Raw genomic sequence first — 23,415 nt, 5'->3', positions numbered from 1 at the left:
CACAAGGGATTCATAGGGGGCTGTCTGAATGATCTGTTTTGTGATGAGGAAGCAGTTTTCGGAACACATTCTTGCTCAGCCTTATTTCTGCAAACCCCTTGCCCAGCCACCCTGCGCTCCCTTCTCCTTTGTAATGTGGTTTTACCTCTGGGCCCCCACTGTGGAGCTCAAGTCCTGGCTGCCACTTGGTTGCTGTGTGACCTAGGGCAGATGAATGAACCTTTCTGAGCTGCAGTTTTCTCATCTCTAAAGTCAGGCCAGGTGCAGGGGCTGACGCCTGTAATCCCAGCACTTCGGGAGGCCAAGGTGGATGGATCACGAGGTCCGGAGTTTGAGACCCCGTCTCTGCTAAAAATACAAAAAATTAGCTGGGCGTGGTGACGTGCGCCTGTAATCCCAGCTACTCGGGAGGCAGACGCAAGAGAATTGCCCTAACCCAGGAGGCAGAGGTTGCAGTTAGCCAAGATCACAGCATTGCGCTCCAGTCTGGGCGACAAGAGCAAAAGTCCTGTCTCAAAATGAATGACTGAATAGATAAATAAATGGCTGGGCGCAGTGGCTCATGCCTGTAATCCCAGCACTTTGGGAGGCTGAGGCAGGAGAATTGCTTGAACCCAGGAGGCAGAGGTTGCAGTGAGCTGAGATCGCGCCACTGTGTTCCAGCCTGAGCAACAGAGCAAGACTCCGTCTCAGAATCAGTGAATGAATGAAAATAAAATCAGGTAATGATGGTTCTCATCATGAACCGGATGCGTGAGTGACGCAGGGGGGTTAGCACAGGGCCGTGTGGTCAGCTCGGCCTCCGCATGCTTATGCCCACCTCTGCTAGGATTCTGCTTTAGTAAGGTCCGTCTGCAGCCCTCAGGTGGGTGGGCTTCACCTGTCACCTGCAGGGACCTCCCAACCATGAATAGGAGCCAGTGCCAGCCATTAGCTGGGAGGTGACCCCTGCACATGGCTTCCCAGGGTGAGGCTATTTTAATGTCCTCCAGGGCAGCCCAGCTGTGACCAGCATGGAACCCTGGGAGGAGGCATCACAGGCTTGTGACCCGTCAGTCACACAGGATCCCTGTCTCAGAACGGCCGTGTGCTTCGGCCTGTAATCCCAGCGCTTTGGGAGGCTGAGGCAAGTGGACTACTTGAGGTCAGGAGTTTGAGACTAGCCTGGCCAACATGGTGAAACCCCAGCTCTACTAAAAATAACAAAAAAATAGCCGACGTGGTGGGCACCTGTAACACCAGCCACTTGGGAGGCTGAGGCAGGAATATCACTTTAACCTGGGAGGTGGAGGCTGCAGTGAGCTGAGATTGCGCCACTGCACTCCAGCCTGGGTGACGCCATTAACTGCCTGGTCCCTGGGGGTCTGGGAAAATGCCCCCTGCGCCCATCCACATGCTTTTGGTTTCTTTTTTCATTTTTTTTTGTTTTGTTTTGTTTTTTTGGAGACTTGAGTTTTGCTCTCGTCACCCAGGCTGGAGTGCAGTGGCACGATCTCAGCTCACCGCAACCTCCGCCTCCCAGGTTCGAGCGATTCTCCTGCCTCTGCCTCCTGAGTAGCTGGGATTACAGGCACTCACCAGCACTTCCAGCTAATTTGGGTACGGGGTTTCACCATGTTGGTCAGGCTGGTCTTGAACTCCTGACCTCAGGTGATCCACCCACCTCAGCCTCCCAAAGTGCCGGGATGACAAGTGTGAGCCACCGCGCCCGCCCACGCTCTTTTTCCCTCTGCTGTCTCGGTGCCTGGAAAGGCCTGCCTGGGACTCACGGCTTCAGATACCCTGACCCACCCAGCCCCCCTTGCCCTGAGCTCCGGGCACCCCCGGCCGGTCACCAGCAGTTGCAGGGGACCATCGGGACTGCCGGGACCGCTCCCTGCCTCCCTCCTCCTCTGCCATCCGACTGTGGACCCCTGCACACACCTCCCGCCCTATTTTAATGAAACTCTGAGAAACTGGGCACTCAACGCAGTGTGGTTCTCGACGTACATTTTTGTTTAATTAGGCGCTCTGGGTAGCATCAGGCAGCCGAGGCCTCCCTCTGCACCCTGGCTGGCTGGCTGCTGCCCACACACGCTCAGGGGAACTCCCCGAGAGGCCCCGTACACATGGGAAGTACTCACGCGTGGACACGTGTGGGCGCTGGGGCAGGCAAGCGTGAGCACGCACATGCAGCCCACATGTATCCCCATGTGAACGAAATCTGGGGTTGTCCTGCTCATCAAAGCCAAAGCCACCCTCGTAGGCACGTGGGCGTGTACAGACACACACAGGGATGCCCACAGACCCAGCCGTGGGCGCCAAGACCAATCCAGGCCCAGTCATTTTGGCCTGAAACGCCGATGATGTCATCGGGAACCAGTCAGAGCCACTTTCAAGGTCGTCCAGGTCCCTGGCCCAGGAAGGATGGAAAAGAGGCCTGAGCCAGCTCAGACAGCACTCAGTCATGCCCCGTTCAGGTCTCTGATGGCTCCAGACCTGGTTGGGAGGTGGGCTTTTGCTGCTGGGCCTGCTCAGCTTCTTCTGAGCTCAGGCAGGCCTGGGTTCAAATCCTTGCTATATGCCGGCTGTACGACCTGGGACAAGTCTGCATTTGCCAGGGCCTCAGTTTCCCCCCCTGTGAAAACGTCTTGGCAGAGGGCACCGGCTCCCTTGCCTGCCCAGAGCCTGAGATGCGGTTAGTGCTCAGGGCTTTCAACTGGGGCTTTTTCCATCCAAGTAGTGACCCCTGGGCTGGAACTGCTGCTCTGTCTCTGGGGCAGCATCAAGCCAAAACTCTGCCATTGTGACGGGAAAGCTGAGCAGTGAATGGGCCTGGGTGTGTGCCAATAAAACTTTATTAACAAAAACAGCCACAGGGCCACATCATTTGCGGCCATTTATCTACCCCCTCCCATGCCAGCCTTCTTACCAGATGCAGACCAGCTGCCTATTTAAGGCCTGGATTGAGGCAGGGATTGGTTCTGGCCTCACCTCTCCCTGGATCCTGCCTGCCTGCTGCTTCCCTGGGGCTCAGTTTTCTCCCAAGCTGGCAGCCTCCTGCCCACCTCTGCCCACAGCCACCCACCCCTTTGCCCCATGTCCCTTCGGGGCCTTTGTAAGCAAATACGTTTGTATTCTGTAAGCAAACAGCAGCATCGTCTACACCGGGAAGGAGCACGCTTTTTCTCCAGAGCACCACAAAGTGAATATTTTTGGTCGTACAGGCTGGGCGGTCTCTCTCTCTGCAACCAGCCAGAACTCAGCCGTTGTGATGGGAAAGCTGAGAAATGAATGGGCGTGGCTGTGTGCCAATAAAACTTTATTAACAAAACCATCCACGGGGCCTCATGTGGCCCTGAAGCCATCATTTGCGGCCTTTTATCTTCCCCTTCCCACTCCAGCCTTCTTACCAGATGCAGGGGAGCTGCATATTTCTTGGTCTTAACCACACCGCCACTGGCCGCTTTTTTGTGACTTGTCCATCGGGGTGGAGTGGGGAGTGGTTGTTAGTCTCCCCTGCATGGCTGTGTCCTAATCTCTTATTTATTTTATTTTATTTTATTTTATTTTGAGACAAGAGTCTCGCTCTGTCACCCAGGCTGGAGTACAATGGCACAATCTAGACTCACTGCAACCTCCACCTTCCAGGTTCAAACGATTCTCCTGCATCAGCCTCCTGAGTAGCTGGGACTACAGGCACACACCACCATGTGCAACTAATTTTTGTATTTCTTTTTTTTTTTTTTTTTTTTGAGATGGAGTTTCGCTCTTGTTACCCAGGCTGGAGTGCAATGGCACGATCTCGGCTCACCGCAACCTCCGCCTCCTGGGCTCAGGCAATTCTCCTGCCTCAGCCTCCCGAGTAGCTGGGATTACAGGCACGCGCCACCATGCCCAGCTAATTTTTTTGTATTTTTAGCAGAGATGGGGTTTCACCATGTTGACCAAGATGATCTCGATCTCTTGGCCTCGTGATCCACCCGCCTCGGCCTCCCAAAGTGCTGGGATTACTGGCTTGAGCCACCGCGCCCGGCCTCATTTTTGTATTTTTAATCGAGATGGGGTTTTACCATGTTGGCCAGGTTGGTCTCGAACTCCTGGCCTCAGGTGATCTGCCCTCCTCTGCCTCCCAGAAGGTTGGAATAACAGATGTGAGCCACCGCACCCGGCCCTAATTTCCTATAAGGACACTAGTCCTGATGGATTGCAGCCCTCCCTAATGACCTCATTTTATCTTGACCCACGTCCCCTCTAACTGGTTTCCGAAACCAGTCTCATTCTGAGGTTCTAGTGGTTAGGACTTCAGCATACTGTTAGAGAGGAGGGTACCCAAGCCAGTTCATAACGGGGGGCTGGTGGTTATTTTAGTTTGCACGGGGAGGTGGATCCCGCCCCAGGGGACCCTTTGTTCATTGAAGAGGACAGGTAGGAGCAGAGCTGAGGATGTTAGGGTTAGAGCACCTGGAGCCTGGAGTCTGGGTGCAGAGAGGGGGAGAGGGCAGCAGGGACACGGGAACCAGGGGTCTGGGTGCAGAGAGGGGGAGAGGGGGTAGCGGGGACCTGGAGCCTGGAGTCTGGGTGCAGAGAGGGAGAGAGGGCAGCGGGAACACAGGAGCCTGGAGTCTGGGTGCAGAGAGGGAGAGAGGGCAGTGGGGACCTGGAGCCTGGAGTCTGGGTGCAGAGAGGGGGAGAGGGCAGTGGGGACCTGGAGCCTGGAGTCTGGGTGCAGAGAGAGGGAGAGGGGGGCAGCGGGGACACGGGACCCTGGAGTCTGGGCGCAGAGAGGGGGAGAGGGCAGCGGGAACCTGGAGTCTGGGTGCAGAGAGAGGGAGAGGGGGCAGCGGGGACACGGGACCCTGGAGTCTGGGCGCAGAGAGGGGGAGAGGGCAGCGGGAACCTGGAGCCTGGAGTCTGGGTGCAGAGAGGGAGAGAGGGCAGTGGGGACCTGGAGCCTGGAGTCTGGGCGCAGAGAGGGCAGCAGGAATGCAGGAGCAGGAGGGTCTGTCTAGGAGGCCTCGGAGCTGCCTCCCCTGCCCCGGCACCAACTCCAGCTAAGGCCTCCAAGTCCACTGTTGTGGTTGTTTTGTTTTTTGTTTTTGAGACAGAGTCACGTTCTGTCACCCAGGCTGGAGTGCCGTGGCATGATCTCAGCTCACCACGACCTCTGCCTCCCAGGTTCAAGCGATTCTCCTGCCTCAGCCTCCCGAGTAGCTGGGACTACAGGCGCCCTCCACCATGCCCAGCTAATTACTGTATTTTTAGTAGAGACGGGGTTTCACCGTGTTGGTCAGGATGGTCTCAAACTCCTGACCTTGTGATTCGCCTGCCTCGGCCTCCCAAAGTGCTGGGATTACAGGCGTGAGCCACTGCGCCCGGCCCATGTCTTAGCTGGCTTGTCTCATTACCTCAGTCCAGAAGTATGGTTCCACGGATCAGGGAGCTCTGGGACCCGGAGACCCCAGGGTGCTGAGTTTCTCCTCCTTGTCCCCTCCCCACCATCACCATGCTCCATTTACCATGGAGGGGAGCTAGAACCTGACCACCCAAGAGAGATCCCCAGCACTGGTGACCTGGAGCCACTCACGGTGCTGGAGGCTTGCATGCTCGACCAGGATTGAGTTGGTTTGTTCATTGATTGAGCGCCTGCTGTATGTCCAGTTCTGGGCTGGGTGCTAGGGACACCATGGTGACACGGATGCACCGTTACAGATAGAGTTCCGTACCGCGGAGAGGATGGTGGGGAGTGTGGGGCGTTGACAGCAAGGGAGTTGGAGCTAGTCCCAGGCGGGGTTCCGGTCAGTAGGCACATGACCCAAGGGAGGGGACTTGATGACTTTGAGAGCCGTGGAGGCCAGCGAGACTGGGCCAGAGAGAAAAAGAGGCAGGGTGGCAGGGGCTGGCGGCGGGTTCTTGGTGAGTGGTGGGGCCACAGAAGGGTATATGGCAGGGGAGCAGGGGGGGGTTATGTTTAGAAAGACAGGTAGGCGCAGTGGCTCACACCAGTAATCTAGGCACTTTGGGAGGATCAAAAGGTCAGGAGTTCAAGACCTGCCTGGCTAACATGATGAAACCCTTTTCTACTAAAATTACAAATTACCCCAGTGTGAGTATATGCCACTGTACTCCAGCCTGGCCGACAGAGTGACACTCCATCTCAAAAAAAAAAAAAAAAAGGCATCCTCCAGGCTAGACATGATGGCTCGTACCTGTAGTCCCAGTGCTCTGGGAGGCCAAAGTGGGAGGACTGCTTGAGCCCAGGAGTTTGAGACCAATCTGGGCAACACAGTGAGACCCTGTCTCTATATTTTATGATTTTACTTTTATTTTTGAGACCGAGTCTCACTCTGTCACCCAGCCTCGAGTGTCACCCAGCAAGCATGATCTCAGCTTGCTGCAGCCTCTGTCTCCGGGTTTAAGTGATTCTCCTGCCTCAGCCTCCTGAGTAGCTGAGATTACAAGTGTTCACCACCGTGCCCGGCTAATGTTTGTTTTTAATACAGACGGAGTTTCACCATGTTGGCCAGGCTGGGTCTTAAACTTCGAGCTTTAAATGATCCTCCTGCTTCAGCCTCCCGAAGTGCTGGGATTATGGCCTGAGCCACTGTGCCCGCTGATAGAGCTATCTGTTTTAAAATTTAATAAAAGATAAAAAGAAAGGCGTCCTCAGGTTGCTGGAAATGAACCTGCTCCACTCTGTGGACACTGGAGCCGGGTTTGTGCGTACAGGTGTCCGGCTGTAGGTCAGCGTCTCTGAGCGCCACCCGGTCCGTTCCAGGAGCACCCACCCCCAAGTCCTGACAACCTCAGCTATTCCTGGACGTCGCCCAGTGTCCCCCAGGGCAGCAGAGTCACTCCCCCAGTGAGAACTCCCCAACACCAGCCTCCCAGTTGTACACAAGAGGGACCCCCGCTGGGTGCGGTGGCTCATGCCTATAATCTCAGTGCTTTGGGAGGCAGAAGCGGGAGGTCCGCTTGGGACCACGAATTTGAGACCAGCCTGGAGAACACAGCGAGACCACCGCCCCACTACAAAAATTTTAAAACTCAGCCGGGAGTGGTGGTGCGTGTTTGTAGTCCCAGCTCCTCGGAGGCTGAGGCAGGAGGATCACGTGAGCCCTGGTTGTTGAGCCTGCTGTGAGCTGTGATCACGCCACTGCACTCCAGCCTGTGCAACAGAGCAAGACCCGGTCTCAAAACAAAAAGAGCTGGCTGTAGAGGGTGGTGCCCAGGGCTGAGGTCACACAGTCAGGTAGGAGCAGGATCCCTGGCCAGGCAGTCCCCAAGCCCCAGGCTGGAGGCGTGGTCCTGCAGCGCTCAGGCCCATGCCCGTTTCTCGCCCATCTCTGCCCTCAGAGGACCAGCTTCCCTCCGGCTTCCCCAACATCGACATGGGCCCGCAGTTGAAGGTGGTGGAGCGGACACGGACAGCCACCATGCTCTGCGCGGCCAGCGGCAACCCCGACCCTGAGATCACCTGGTTCAAGGACTTCCTGCCTGTGGACCCTGGTGCCAGCAACGGCCGCATCAAACAGCTGCGATCGGGTGAGTGTGGGTGGCTGACAGGATGTGGGAGCCTCAGAGGGTAGCAGGGGGCTGGGAGCATCTCTGGGACCCAAGCTCTGGGGCCCACTGGAGGACACACAGAGACGTGTGTAGCCTCGGCAGCCATTGGCGCTGGGGGAGTGGGGGCAGATGTCTTCAGAGCTGCACACTGGGGATATTAGAGGGCACAGACGGGCAGGAGTACTAGGGAGCTATGGAGGGTGGTAGAGAGCTGGCCAGTGAGGATACAGCAGCTGCAGACGCACACAAGGGTGGGGAGTTCGAGGGTCGTTGGGGGAGAGAGTCTCCCGTGCTCAGGCAGTGAGATCACCACTGTCACTCACAGACAGTTATGGGTGATAGGAAGCCACTGAGGGGACTGGGTGCAGCGGCTTATGCCTGTAATCCGTTTGGGAAGCCAAGGCAGAAGGCTTGCTTGAGGCCAGGAGATTGAGACCGGTCTGGGCAACATAGCAAGACCCCCATCTCCAAAAAAAAGCCACGACAGAAGGTGGGTATCAGCGGTGCCCAAGCAGTCGGAGACGGACAGGCAGAAGTGTCGGTGAGCCTTGGAGGGTGACGGGGGAGACTGTCTTCAGTGGGCACGTAATGGGGAGCTGTGACGTGAGCATAGAAGCGGTAGGGCGTGACTGGTGAGAATACAGTGGGGCCCAGACAGGCAGGAGTAGTGGAAGCTGCGTACGATGGCGAGTGTGCAGGGGTGACACATAAGGTAATGGGGAGCCGTAGGAAGCTGCAGGGAGAGAGTGTCTCCAAGGCTGAGCAGTAAGAACACAGTGGCACAAAGACAAGCAGAGGTGGTGACGGGGCTTCAGGTCTGTGATGGGGCACAGATGGACCGTCCAGCCTGTCTGTTCAGGCCCTGGCTGGGCTAGGGAAGACCCTGGGACATACGGAGCCTCGGGCACGGGTGATTCCACCATGGTGTCTCCGCAAAACACCCACGTGCCTCATCTGTGGGTCCATCTGTCTGGGGGGCTGTGTCTGTGCGTGTGTGTTGTCCCCCCTGCTTCACGACATGTCCATGTGTGCACGTCGGCTCCCCATGCCGGCCTAGCCCGCCTCCCGCACCCCCCAGTGCTCCTGCGTGGGGACGCACGTGGCGGGGATGTGTCTGTGTGCGCACACATCTCCCTGCGTGGGGAGCACGCGTGTGGCTGCACATGTGTGTGTTTGTCTGTGTCATGGATTTGCTGTTTTCACTTGTGCTGGGCCTGACACCCTTCCTCCGTTCAGGTCCCTGTTGTGATGGCCCCGCGCCTCCATGCATACTTCCTTTGCTTTCTCTCTCCCTTCTTCCAAGGACCCCGCCTGGGAAGCCTCCCTCGCAGCAGTCCGGGCCCCCGTCTCCCCCAGCGCCCCCCACTCACTGCCCATCGTTGCTCCCCCAACACCCGCAGAGCCCACCTGCCCATTCTCCACCTCCTGCTCCTTCTCGGTGAAAATCAAACCCTGTAAAAGATCAGACGTGGATCCCAGAATCTCTTCCCTGGAGAGACTCAGACCCTCGCCCTGCGGGGACAGGTCACCTCCCCTCTCCCACCCTGACTGAGGATGTTTGCAGCCCGTAGACCTCTGCAGCGGGGGGATGCGGCAGCCTCAGGGTCCCCATAAAACAGGACTATTTCCTTGCGTTCCGACGCCGCTCCAGGATGGAACGTCTAGCACTTGCTAGGTGCTCAGTGAACATGAGCCACGGTAGGAGCCGTGAGAAGCGCTATTATGACGAGCCCCTGCCCCGTGAGGACCAAGGCTTCTACATAACCACCCGTTAACGCTCCTGTTCTCTTTCTTATCCCCCCCGTTGTAAACGTTCAGAAACCTTTGGTAAGTCTGATTTCGTCACCACGTCAACAACTAACGCCCCATCCCCTTTGTGCCCGTCCCGCCCCCTTCTCCTCCGAGACTAACAGCCACCGTGATGGTAACTGTGACCCAGTCTCCGTGGCATGTTTACTAACGCCCTCTCCCCGCTCCCCACGACCGGCCCCTCAGTCCTCCCTGGTCGGGCACCAGTGCGCGGCAGAGAAAGAACCCCAAAGGAAAAGAGGAAAGGAGGCAGCTCTGCGCGGGGCCGCCGGCGCTCAGAGGCATCTCGGGCTCACGGGACATCGAGGCATTTCCTTCCCCTCCTCTCTTCGTGGCCTTAGCCCTGCCAGAAGAGGATTTAATTACAGAAGTTTGTGGGGGGGCTGGGCCAGGCATGGGGTGGAGATTTTTCCAGCCTAGCTGCTGCTGCGCATTTTTATCCACTTTTCCCAGTGTTCAGCCTGAATCCCCTGAAATGGCTTGTGGGACTGATTCATACTAAAGTGAGAGTGGCTGATATCAGCCTGTGACAGTCCCCTCATCTCTCTCAGGGCGGGAAGCGGAACAAACTCCTTTTAACGGCTAAGAGAGACGGCATTCTTTTCACTTAATAGAACGGTCCCGGGTGATTCGGCCAACTTGAAAATACTTTTTTTTTTTTTTTTTTTTTTTTTTTGAGACGGTCTTACTGTCACCCATCTTGGCTCACTGAAGCCTCCGCCTCCCCGTTTTAAGCGATTCTCCTGCCGCAGCCTCCTGAGTAGCTGGGATTACAGGTGCGCACCATCACACCCAGCTAATTTTTGTATTTTTAGTAGAGACGGGGTTTCACCATGTTGGCCAGGCTGGTCTCAAACTCCTGATCTCAGGCGATTCGCCTGCCTCAGCTTCCCAAAGTGCCGGGATGAGAGGCGTGAGCCGCCGCGCCTGGCCTGAAAGACTCTTTAACCCCAGCTTCTGCCGTCACCCTTTCCGCAGACTCCCATTCCAGTTCTCCAGGTGCCACTGCAGGCGGACTCCCATTTGCTCCCCTGTAATACAGGGTGCAGAGTGGCCTCACAAGGATACCTCGAAAGATCATACAGGGACCCGGAAAAGTTCAGGCTAGAAGCTTCTTGGCCCGGGAGGCCGAAGGGCTAGGCTCACTGCCCACCCCTGCCTCATAATGGGACCTCAGAAATTCCCTGGTCCCCCTCGGAGCCTCAGTTGGCCCATCTGTAAAAGGGGCTTGGGCCATGCAGAAGGAGCTGTTTTTTTCACGTGTCTGGCCACACTACACCCGGCAGATCCAGGTCTTGGGATCGTCGTGGCCCCCAAGGAGTTAGGGGCCATCGGGCCATTGGAAGCCGAGAGAAGGGGCCCAAAACGTCCCCCTGGGTCAGGAGCAGAGGGTATAATGTTCCAGCCCTGAGCCGCTGCCCGTCGCTGCCCCCGACGCCCAGATAGACAAACAGGTCTTTCCTCTTTTCCTCTTTTCCTCTTGGGAAGAAGGCTGCAGGGCCCTCTCCGTCCCTCCTCCTCGGCCTGTGTGTGACCCCCTTCCTTGGCTGTATGAATGTCCTGCCCTGGGGCACTAACCCCGCCCACCTCCCTGTCTCTAACAAGATAATCCCTTTTCCTCCTTGTCCCTTCCTGGTCTGGACTTGAAAGCAGTCCCTTGGCCGGGCGTGGTGGCTCAGGCCTGTAATCCCAGCACTTTGGGAGGCTGAGGCAGGCGGATCACCTGAGGTCAGGAGTTCGAGACCAGCCTGACCAACACGGAGAAACCCCGCCTCTACTAAAAATACAAAATTAGCCAGGCGTGGTGGCACATGCCTGTAATCCCAGCTACTTGGGAGGCTGAGGCAGGAGAATCACTCGAACCCAGGAGGTGGAGGAGGCTGCGGTGAGGTGCCACTGCACTCCAGCCTCGGCAACAAGAGCAAAACTCTGTCTCCAAAAAAAAAAAAAAGCAGTCCCTTGCCAGGCTCTCTGAGGAGGAAGGAAGGAAGAGGGGTCATGAACTTCCTTCCCTCGGCCCAGAGGGAAGGTCACCAAAGGACCAGGCCAGGCCAACAGACCTCCCCTGACAATAAAGACACCCCTCAGCCTCGTCCAGAGAGGCTTCTAGACTCCATCCCTCCACCCCCAGAGATTCCCACCTCCTACAGGAAGCCCTCCTGCTTTGGCAAGCTCTCAGACCTCACCCTGCTCCTAGGAGGCTTTTCCCAACTTCCTCAGCAAAGCCTGCAGGGTCCATAGGGCCAGGGCTGGCTTGGCCCCCTCCCGGGGGCAGAGTGCAGAGGTCTGGCTTATGGCCCGGCCCAGCTTCCCAGGGGCCCCCCCGGCCCCCGACGACCGCCTTGTGACATTCACCTGGTTCTCTCTGCTTCCCTTACAGAAAGCACTCCGATTCGAGGTAAGAGGCTCCTCACTCACCCACCCACTCAATGCTCTCTCTTGCTGCCCACCCAGCCCCGAAGGCTCCACAGGGGCCACCCCCAGGCTCCCTTCCACGCGTGTCCACCCTGCCACCACCCCCGTTCACCCAATGTCCATCTGGTCTCTGCATCTGTGTCTGTGTCTGTGGCCGGGGGTCTGAATGTGGCTGAAGTGACTCCTCAGGTCACCTGGCCATGGGGAAGGGGGCTGTCTCTTACCTTGGAAGGACCCTACCTGGCAAGCCCCCCCAGAGCGCTGGGAGCCCCATGAGGTTTGGCCATCTCTAAAATGAGCATACAGGCTGGGCGCGGTGGCTCATGCCTGTAATCCCAGCACATTGGGAGGCTGAGGCGGGTGGGTCACCTGAGTCAGGGGTTCAAGACCAGCCTGGGCAGCATGGCGAAACCCCATCTCTACTAAAAACACAAAAATCAGCCGGGCATGGTGGCGGGTGCCTATAATCCCAGTTACTTGGGAGGCTGAAGCAGGAGAATCGCCTGAACCTGGGAGGCAGAGGTTGCAGTGAGCTGAGATCGCACCACTGCACTCTACCCTGGGCCATAGAGCGAGACTCCATCTCAGAAAAAAAGCACGTGAGTGGACCTTCCAGCTCCATAGTTCCTTCTGTTCTGGAGGTTCTAACCCAAGACACATAGAGACATGCGCTCTCAGAGGTCAGTCTGCCTGATCCCTTACCTCACACCCAACTGCTTCACCCCTGGGGAGGAATCAGTGTCCAGTCCGACCTTTGCCACAGATGCTGTGTGACCCTCTCTGGGCCTCCTTAGTGATGGAGATACTACCTGCTTCCCAGCACCTCGAGCTCAAGGGAGAGTAGGCAGTGCTCTGTGGAGGCAGAGTCTATCCATGACCAGGGAGAAGCCCTCCATCTTTGGGTCCATGTCATTTTTGTGGGACAGTCACAAACAAAGCTGGAGAGCTTAGGCTGGATTTTTGGACCCGTGGTGCGATAGGCTCTGATTGAAAGCCTGTGATTCAAACACACTTGCGATACTCACTGACCTACGTTTACTCGTGGTCAGGGAGCACTGGCGTCCAGGGCTGTGATTCCAACTTACTTACATATGTTACACTGAGTTTTACTTACTTATGAGACTAAGGACTTTGTCCAGGCCTGTGATGACACACGTGCCTGTGGACATTTCTGCCTTAACGTTTTATTTGTGGGCGCTCAGGTTTTGATTGAGGCCTGTAATTTCAGACATACTTGGCTTCATTTACCTGTGACAGTGAGGGACGTGTTTCAGGCGTGTGGTTTTAGATCTCTTCGGGGAAATCTCGGCCTCGTTTTCATTTACTCATGGGCACAGTGGTGTTTGATCGAGGTCAGTGATTCTCCAGATACTCTTGAGAAGGTTCATTCACTTCTCTGTGTTCGTGGGAAGTGAAGTCTCTGGTCTGGGCCTCTGATTTCAAATGTATTGAGGGGAAATCGGCCCTATTTTCATATACTCATGAGCACGAAGATACTGGATTTGGGCCTGTGATTTTAAATATGATTGAGAGATTGCCCTCTTCTTTGTATCTTTATTCACTCAGGACCAGTAAATTCTGTGATCCAGGCTGGGGGCATTTTGGCCTCAACTGGTGACCGTAAGAGGCTTTCAGTCAGACCTCTGATTTCACACACTTTTGAAAATTGAATCCTTGTGTGTCTGTGAGCCTCGCAGAATTGGGTCTAGGACCGTCATTTTAAACACACTCAAATAAGTCCATTCGGTTGCTCATGAGCACCGGGTGTGACGTTACGGCCTGTGGTTTTAAACAGGCGGGGAAATTCGGGCGTTTCCGTAGCTCACCTGAAATACTCGGGGAAATGCCAGCGTATGTTCAGTTTCAGGCTCAGATCCATGGCTTCGGTTTCACACGTGCTTCATGCACGCCAGTCTCAGCATTCTTTTACCTTAGCTGCCTCGGGGTATTCATCCTGAAATCTCAAACACCTGAAGAAGTACAACCCTGTCTGCATTTACTTACGGGCACTGAAGACTTTGAGGGCCAGGGTTCCAAACACAAGTGAGGAACTCAAACCCACATTCATTTACTCACGGGCGCTTCACGAAACAAGGCAACCACAGGCTCCCTGAAGCTCCACGTGACTTGCGGTAGCCCCCGTAGGTCCCTGGGTCGACCAGGCGATGGTTATGAGCTGTGACGGCAAACCCCCTTTCTCCTTGTGGCCGGGAAAGCATCACTCGGCGCCTTCTCAGACACACTTCTCCCCAGCTTGGTGATTCAGCTTGGCAGTCAGGAAGCAGCAGTCGCCTGACCAGCTGCTTTTCCACTGCGAGTGGAGGGTTTGCTGGGGAATCTGCTGTGTCCAGGCCCTTGAGGGGCTGGATGTGGCTGGTTCAGGTGAGACCCGCCCTGGCCGAGCTAGGGTGCCTCTCATCTGCCTCTCCGGCCCAGCCACCACTCTGATGGGACGGCTTTCCCTGCTCACTCCCGGCCCCTGTCTCAGGGACCAAGCTTTCTCCCCTCTTCCCACAGGAGCCCTGCAGATTGAGAGCAGTGAGGAAACTGACCAGGGCAAATACGAGTGTGTGGCCACCAACAGCGCCGGCGTGCGCTACTCCTCACCCGCCAACCTCTACGTGCGAGGTAGGGAACGCCGAGTCCAGGTCGAAGGCAGGGACCCGCCCCGCCCCGTCCCCCTCCCTCCTCGGGCTCCGCCTCCGGGCTCCCCCGTCCCCTGCACACCCAAGCAGGAAGGCCCCTCCCGGGTCACAGTGAGACCTTGGCTGAGGCAGTGTCCCTCTCTGGGCCTCAGTTTCCTTGCCTGTAGAATGGGGGCAGCTTAAATTCCCCTCCTCGTGCCTTGCGACAGATGCCCCGTGGGCAGCAGGGCCGTGGGAAGGCAGTGATAGTGGGGTAGGAGGGCATGGGGCAGGGTGAGGGGGTCAGTCTTGGGCCTACAGGGCCTGGGGAGCCTGCAGGCCTCTGCCCCGCCCCGCCCTGCCCACCCGCCTGCCCACCCGAGTTGGCTTCTGTGGTGTGTCGTGCCTTCCCGTGCTGTGTGCTGGCTTCGCTTCTCCCAACTCTGTGGCCTCGTAGCTCCCCGCTTCACTGCCCCCCCAGTCCAGGGCCCTCAATCTAGAAGTTGGGGAGGGGTCTTCAAGGCTGCCCCCCGCCCCCTACTGGCTGGTCCGGAGTCCGGCGCCTTCTCTCTCTTTCTAATGACTCTCCGAGAAGGACAGTCCGGGCCGCTGGGAGGCAGGGGCTGCAGCAGGCACAGGCCCCCGGGGGCTCAGTAGCTGCACCGAGCTGGGGCAGGCACGGCACCCAGCGAAGCTTGTTGCCCTCGGTTTCCAGTTCCTACTCAGTCCTGCCCGGCAGCGTGGAGGCCTCCCCCCAGCACCTCCCCACTCCCCTGCCCCAAGGAAGCTTCCTTCCGTGAGGGTCCCTTGGTGCTGCCTCAAAGGTGCCAGGGGGCTCCCTTGCCCCCAGATACCTCCGTTGGCCTCCTCTTATCTCTGTTGGCTCTTGAGTCTTTTCAGAAGTTGTGGTCTTCCTCCTCCTCCTCCCTTTCCCACCTCCTGATAGCTGTTTCTGATCAGATTTGTGGTAGAAACAGCTTCCGCCAGGATGCCAGGGCCTGATTCAATCCCCAGGGCTGCCCGAGTTAGCTCTGCATAATTGACTTGATCACATCCTTCTCTGGGCCTCAGTTTCCCCCATGCAAAGTGCCAAGTCCTGGTCGTTCTACATCCAGGAGGCCACGTGGCTTGTCCCTACCCACAGACCCTCACTTACCACCTTCGTCCCCACTGTCCACGGCACCCGCTGGCCCTGAAGTCACTCCCCGGTCCTGGACCTGGGATTTTGCATTTTGTCTCTGAGGAGGAGGCCGCATGGAGCGGGGAGGGGATGGGGATGTGGGTGTATGGACGGGTGGTGGGTTGGGGCACGTCTGGTCTGCTGTCACGGCACCTCTGGTGAGTTGTAACGCGTTCGTGACTCCAACTGACTGGTCTTCACCTAACCTGCTTATTTCTCTGCCAATACCTGAGATGGGGGTTTGTAAATCCAGCAGGGCTCAGAAGAGTGTGGACGGTGGGTGTGGGGCAGGGAACGGGGTGGGGTTCCTTTAGTGAGGGTGCAAGAAGGGAGGGAGGCTCCTGTGTCCTCATCCTCCAGAGGTGGGTCCCCAGCATGAGCCTCCATCCTCTTGGGGGCAGTTGAGGGGGTGAGGTTTCGCTTCCCCATCTTGGCCTGGGTCTTAGATGCTCCAAAATCGAGCTTAGAGAAGAATGGAGAAAGGCAAATGTAGATCTTGTATGTCGAGGGCAGAGTGGAGAAAAGACAAAAAGGTCATTGCTGTTCTTTTTATTTTTTAATTTTAATTTTTTTTTTGGTTTAAAGAAAAAAAAACAACAAACTATTGCAGCTTTTAGCCTTGGGAAGTCCTCTTTTTACTCTCTGTATCTCCCCTATTTTTTCTCTTCTTCCCATGTCATTGTGTTCCGCATCAAACCCCCTTTACATCCCTCAGAGCTTCGAGAAGGTTGGTGTGTTTTTTTCTTTTTTACTTTCTTTACCCACATTTTTACATTCTGAAAATGACACGCACACACACAAAACACACGTAGACACCACACAGACACACGCTGACACGTACACGGAAAAAAATAGAAAAACGAACACCAATTTTAAAAGATGGAACATGAATCATGAGCACAAAGCAAACTAAACAAAAAAAAAAAACCGCCAAGCGAGAGCAAAACCCAGAAAGACACGAAAATCTCAGCCGCGCCCAGCCCGGCCTAGGGCCGGCCGCACACATGCGATGCTTGCATCATGGTCGCCTCTGCATCCGTTGGTAATGTTGTTGCTAAGTTTTTTGCACTCCTCGTCGTCATGGTAACTTGGGCCTGATGCATGCTGGGAGAATGTAAAAATTTCTCTGCATGCCTCTCTTGTCGGTTTGGTTTGGTGAATTCCCAACGCCTTCTGTTGGAGTGTTTTTCGTCTTCCGTTCCGTTTTTCTCTTTTGGTTTTCTTTTTTTCCTTTTTCTTTTTTTTTTCTTTTTCCTTTTTTTTTTCTTTTGGTTTTGTTCCGTTTTGGGGGGGAAAATCAAATGGTTCTTTTTTCCCCTCCCATTCCCTTCACCTGGTCCTCTTCTCCCCCAAAGTGACTCGTCTTTGGTTCTGTCTTGTTTCTGTGCTATTTGGTTTTGGTTTCTTGGGTTGAGCTGTTCTGTGGTTGTTCTCCAAACGCATTGTGATTTAAAAGCCAGTGTTCCTGTCCCAGCTATCATTCAGGAGGGCAGAAAGGGTTCCACAGCTGGGATGCCAGGGCAGAAAGTGACCACTTAGGCACAAGGGCACAAGGGAGGTGGCACAGACAGATCGCAGGAGGTCAGAACCTGGGTGGGGTGTGTGGGGAGAGCAGCCCAATTTTCCTGACCTCACTGGCCAGCCCCTCTTTCCTCAGAGGTAGTGCCTCAGCTCCCTGCCTCCAGGCAGCCATGTTGGAAGGAAGCTCAAGCAGGCATATTCCGATCCTTCTGCCTTCGAATGAGACTGCCTCCTGTGCTTCCAAATAACCCCAAACCCAGGCATTTGAAATACTGCTTAATGTGCACTAGCATTCTGAGTTCTTAATTCATTTTAGTGATGTATACAAATATGGGTTGTGGTCAGTTTTAAATGAGGGGAGAGGGCAATAACAGCACCATCTTCACAGGACAGTGCATCCTTGCTTGGTATGTAATCGGCACTCAGAGTGGCAGCTGCCGTGATGACTGTGCATTCTGGCTGGGCACTGATTCAGAGCTGCCCATTAGGAAATGGAGCCTGACAGGCTTTGGGAGAAAAACTTGGCCAGTTATCTGACCTGGAACACTATGCCTCTGCCTCCCAGGCAGCAATGGCTGCTTCCCCCATCCCCTCTCAGACTCTGAGCCCAGTCGCAGGTGTCTTTTGTCCAGCAACACAGCATGGTCACTTTCTGAGTACCTGAGCATTGGAGCTATGGAATTCTGGAAAAAGCCCGGGGGAACCTTGGACACAGCCTCTCCCCTGCTCTCTCTGCCTCCCCAGCTCTCTCTCTGCTTCTCTTTCTCTTTCTCAGCTCTCTTTCTCTCTGTGTGTCTCTCACTCTTGCAAATCTTCAGAGATGCACATCCCCATCTTCTGTTTCCTCCCCAAGAAAAGGCATGCCCTTGAGATTCTTCCTCCAATCCCCAAATAAAACAACCCCCAGTAAAATATCCATGTAGATTTTTAACCACCAACCCCAGCTCACTACCCAATTTAGACGACGTTGAGGACAGAAGCCGAACCTTGGAATCACCTTTTCCCCTTCTTCTCCCTCACCCACCTTCTCTAAACAATTATTAAATACCAAAACAAGTCGGCAGGAGGACTTTAGATGCAGCAAGATCTCCTCATTAACCCAGCATGAGAGCTGCCAGGCTGCCCCCTCGGGGCAGTGCCAAAAGATGGGAGAAAGGGGTCTCCCAGCCCCTCCACTAAAGCTAGGTCCTGGTGCATTGGAACTGAATGAACAGAGGGTCTCGAAGACCACTTGGGCTTTCTGGGCAGTACAGCCCAGAAGGTCGCAAGAGCATAGGCTCTGGACTCTGGCAGACCTGGGTTTCAGTCTTGTCTCTGCCCCTCCCTGGCTCTGTGACCTTGGACTAGTCACTTGACCACCTGGAGTCCCCATTTCCTCATCTGAACAGTAGAGATCAGAAACGAACCCAGATCACAGGGTAGTTGGAAGGACTTCATGAAACTAAATGCTTGTCAAGTGCTCTGTGTAACAGGCACTGCACAAATAAAGGGCTAAGCAGACGATCTGGGCCAGTCACTTCCCTTCCTCGTGGGTCTCAGTTTCCCTGTTAGGTGCTTCACACGTCTACTATTTGACTAGCACGGCATAGGGGAAACTTGTAAAAGTAACTGTAGGGCAGAAGCTCATTTATTTGCTGAGACCTCATTTTTTGCTAGTGCTTTTCTGAGTTCATCTCATGATCTCATTTTGTCCCGGCTCCAACCCCATCCCCATGAGATCAGCGGCCTCCCCAGAGCCACAGCCCTCATTTTCCCCGCTGCCATTTCCTAGGAAGTTCTGTGGCCACAGAAAGGGACCACAAAGGCCCGTCTTGAGTATGCGGCTACCCTTGCAGATAAGTACCAGCCCAGCCAGATGGCTCCCTGACACGTTCTGAAAGCTACAAGTATATACATTGTTGCCAGAGTAGCTGGTCCCAGAAATTAACTTTAAAAAAGGAAATCGAAAAAAAAACAAAACCCACCCCTAATCTCACTCTTAATTTATTTATCATTATTGTTATTCTTTGACACCAAATTTCGCTTTTGTCTCCCAGGCTGGAGTGCAGTGGCTCGATCTCGGCTCACCGCAACCTCTGCCTCCCGGGTTCAAGCTGCAGCCTCCTGAGTAGCTGGGATTACACGCCCGGCTAATCTTGTATTTTTTAGTAGAAATGGGGTTTCTCCATGCTGGTCAGGCTGATCTCGAACTCCCGACCTCAGGTGATCCACCCGCCTCAGCCTCCCCATTGCTAGGATTACAGGTGTGAGTCACCGCGCCCGGCCTTCTTATTTATTTTTTAATAAGTAAGACAGTCTCCAGCTTTGGCTTACTCTGGGTGTGCAAGGGGTAAAGTATTCAGACTGACCCTTCTCTTCCTCAAATTTACCTCTGAAATCTAAAGGGCTGAAGTCAAAATTGTGTCCCTTTTAAAAATTACAGCTGGCAGCTCCAGTTCCACCTGTAGGAGAATTCTCCCACCTCCGGCTTCTGACAAGGTGGGAAGATGATCAGATTTATTCTCCCTGACTGTGAATGTTCTTTTCTGGTTCTTTAAAACTCTAAGCCTTTAGGAGATGAGTTAGTGGCTAAAGGTGGTGTCTTTACCACCTAGTCTAGCAACGCACTATTATTCAAACATAGTGCACAGGGCCCGTGTAAATGATGTGCCATCCTCTGATGCCAAGGGGACCTGGAACAAGCTGCAGACAGATTTTCTTTTCTTTTCTTATTCTGAGACGGAGTTTCACTCTCGTCGCCCAGGCTGGAGTGCAGTGGCGTGATCTTGGCTCACCGCAACCTCCACCTCCTGGGTTCAAATGATTCTCCTGCCTCAGCCTCCTGAGTAGCTGGGATTACAGGCATCCGCCACCACACCCAGCTATATTTTGTATTTTTAGTAGAGACAGGGTTTCACCATGTTGGCCAGGCTGGTCTTGAACTCCTGACCTCAGGTGATCCACCTTCCTCGGCCTCGCAAAGTGCTGGAATTACAGGTGTGAGCCACGGCGCCCTGCCATTTGGGAGGAGTTTTCTACTTCACGGTTTTAGAAAAAGGCCAGTAAGACTGGCGTAACGTAACACAGAGTCTCGAGTGCTGAGCCCGGAAGCCGGGACCTGACGCCTGACACCAGCAAGGCCTCGACTGCCCTGCTTTCCAGGTCTTCAGAAATCACACTGTATGACCCCAGGCCTTTCAGATCAATCCATAGTGTACAATTTCATGGGGAAAAGAAATTGTGTTTTAAATTAAATTTCCAGTACCCAAGCTCTCGAATTGGTGGATGTGACCCCTCGGTGCTCCCCTTACCTCCTAGTCCCGCAAAACAGGGATAGACACAGATACTGGGCTGGAACACCCCTCACCTCCTGTATCCCCAGAAAGGCTTGCATTGGGGGGGGTGGCCCAGTTCCTGCTTGCTATACCTGGGCACACCCCCGTACCCAAGGCTCCCTGGCTTGACCCTAGGGGCAGGCAGTGTTAGCTCAGGACCCGACTTTCTCATCCCACCCTCATCACATGGGGGAGAGGGGACTCCAGGGGTGGAAAAGCAGGCTTCCCTCCAAGCGGGCCGGGCGGGCGGCGAGGAGGGGTCATTCTGCAGGAACACTGAGCTCTGAGCACCTCCCGCCTGCTGCCTGCCTCTCACCCTCTGCATTCGCTGTTTCCTCTGTTGGGGGAGGGGCTTGTGAGGGGACTATTAGATTACACCTTGTCATTTGGAAAGCCCCGTGTCTCCGGCGGCCACAGCGAGGTGGGGGGCGGTGAGGGAAGTCGATGGATTGGCCAGAACTGGGGGTAAAATGAAGAGAGAGAGAGAGAGAGAGAAGGTACCAAAAAAAAAAATATATATATATATATATAAAAAATACTTAGGGCGCATCCAAACGTCCAGCACAAAATACCGACAACTTGCCAAGGCCGCTGGTCAGACCGTGGGCTGGGGTTCCAGCCAGGTCCCTCCAGGCCTCGCACGCTACCTCGATGGCGGAGGGAGCTGGCGGTGGGAGCAGGGAGGCGGGGGGGAGGGAAGGAGGCAGAGCCCAGTCACGAAGAGGGTAGCAGAAGGAAGATACGGGCGGGCGGCTGAGGGCCGTGCCCGCCCTCCTTGGGCCACAGGCTGGAGTTCAAAGGAGAGGACAAGAAGTGGGCTGTGGAATCAGGAATGTTTCCAACCCCCTCCCTCTCCCCCCTCCCGACAGGTGTAATCTAAGCTTAAATCAACCCCCTGGAGGCTGCACAGTATCTTGGCATCTCTCCCCTGCCCTCCCCATCCGCATATTCATTTTGGAGTTTGGAGAAATATCTACAACCTTCTCCCACCCCAAAATGCCCAGCAGAGCCCCCTCCCTCGTCCCTGCACCTCTTGGAGCTGTGGCTTGCTAAACCGTCGAGATGTCTGACACTGTGGGCGTTCCCTACCTAGTGCTTCAACCAAATCACCTCACTTTTGAGTTTCCTCCCCCCCCCTTACCCCTACTCCCCTCACCCCTACTCCCCTCACCCTTACTCCCCCCACCCCTCACCCCTACTCCCCCCACCCCTCACCCTTACTCCCCCCACCCCTCACCCCTACTCCCCTCACCCTTACTCCCCCCACCCCTCACCCCTACTCCCCTCACCCTTACTCCCCCCACCCCTCACCCCTACTCCCCTCACCCTTACTCCCCCCACCCCTACTCCCCTCACCCCTACTCCCCTCACCCCTACTCCCCCCACCTCTCACCCCTACTCCCCCCACCCCTCACCCCTACTCCCCTCACCCCTACTCCCCCCACCCCTCACCCCTACTCCCCTCACCCCTACTCCCCTCACCCTTACTCCCCCCACCCCTCACCCCTACTCCCCTCACCCTTACTCCCCTCACCCCTACTCCCCCCACCCCTCACCCTTACTCCCCCCACCCCTCACCCCTACTCCCCTCACCCTTACTCCCCCCACCCCTCACCCCTACTCCCCTCACCCCTACTCCCCTCACCCCTACTCCCCTCACCCCTACTCCCCCCACCCCTCACCCCTACTCCCCTCACCCCTACTCCCCCCACCCCTCACCCCTACTCCCAACCCCGTTTTTTGGTTTTTGTGTTTCTGCCTCTTCCTGCCTGGGGGAGGGGTTGTCTCCTGGTTGCTTTGACGGTTTTTGAGTTGTTTTTCCATGTGAATCGGGGTTTGAAGCGACCACCCCCCCAACCTGCCACCCCCCCACCCCACTGCCCACCCTCCCGACCCCCTCGCCCAAGCGGGTCCCCCCCGCTGGGACCCCCCCGGCTACTCGGTGACGAGAAGAGCTGGAAACCAGAGCCAGCTGGAGCGTGCTGAGGACCAAGGCTGGTGTGGTCCCCTTATAACCTGCCTGGACCCTCCATTCAGGTCGGTAATTGGGGGCGGGGGTCCCGCGGGGCTGCTCCGTCCCGTGGGCTCCGTGCCTACCTTACTTTCTAACCTGCACCTCAAGCTTGCAGCCGGGGGTGGAAAGATGACGTGGGTGGGTGCCAGCACCAAACCGGGCAGAACACAGCGTCAGTCACCCGCCCTTGCCAGCTGGGAGGACCCCCAGAGGCCTTACAAGGCCTCCAGGGAGGGGGAGATCTGAGCCACCTAGTGCCAATGGGCATGATCCTCCCTTAAACTCGTGGAAACCAGCCCTCTTCCTATAGCACACCCTTTGAAACAGATGAGGTGGGTGAGAAAGCAAGTGCGCAGTTTCTTAAGTGTCAGAGGAGCTGTTAAAATTTATTGGCAGGTCCATTTAACTGATGGTTGCTGGCCATGTTGGGGATTGTGAGCCCTGAAATGACTGCTGTTGATAAATGCACATTTAACTGATTTATGGTGAACCCTGTAGTGCAAGTCTTTTACATATTCAACACGTATCCCCTTGTCTCTGCTTCTAAAAGAAAGTTAGAGGTACCTTTTAAATTATGACATCCCTATGGGGAGATATTTTAAGATAAGATCAAACAGGAACAGGGTCTTTTGGATAAGATGTCCATCCTTACAGAAAAGATAAATTGGCCTGGCACTTAACCTTTAGATCCTGAAGCTAGGTCTTACTCCCTTTGACGTTCCAACAATTCCTTTGAGTATGAGCCTTTTACTGATGGCTTCTGGACATTTATTATGATGGCTACTGGATATTATTCAGTCAGTGGCTACTGGCCATTACATGGGGTTTTATATAGGTGATGGGTACTTTTTCCTCTTTGGTGTCCCCCAGTGGGTCAGGACACACAAGTTTGAAAGAGCCAGATGCCAAGAATTGATACTTGGCTGTTATCCTCATTACTCACCATGGTTAGAAAAGGCTTGTTTTCTCTGAGAGGCAGGAACCAGGCTGGCC

General features: G+C 55.4%; 1 protein-coding gene across 1 annotated transcript in view; it reads left to right on the top strand.

Moving 5' to 3' along the window:
- PTPRS (protein tyrosine phosphatase receptor type S) overlaps window positions 1-23,415 on the top strand; it is a 134,728-nt gene that overhangs the window by 68,823 nt on the left and 42,490 nt on the right. The window contains exons 5-6 of the mRNA XM_035286282.3: window positions 7,336-7,524; window positions 14,287-14,397. Of these exons, the coding sequence (XP_035142173.1) occupies window positions 7,336-7,524; window positions 14,287-14,397 (300 nt within the window). The remainder of the gene's footprint in view (window positions 1-7,335; window positions 7,525-14,286; window positions 14,398-23,415) is intronic.

Source organism: Callithrix jacchus, chromosome 22, assembly GCF_049354715.1.
Source record: "Callithrix jacchus isolate 240 chromosome 22, calJac240_pri, whole genome shotgun sequence".
Classification (NCBI taxonomy): Eukaryota; Metazoa; Chordata; class Mammalia; order Primates; family Cebidae; genus Callithrix; species Callithrix jacchus.
This window is presented reverse-complemented; position numbering and strand designations above follow the sequence as displayed.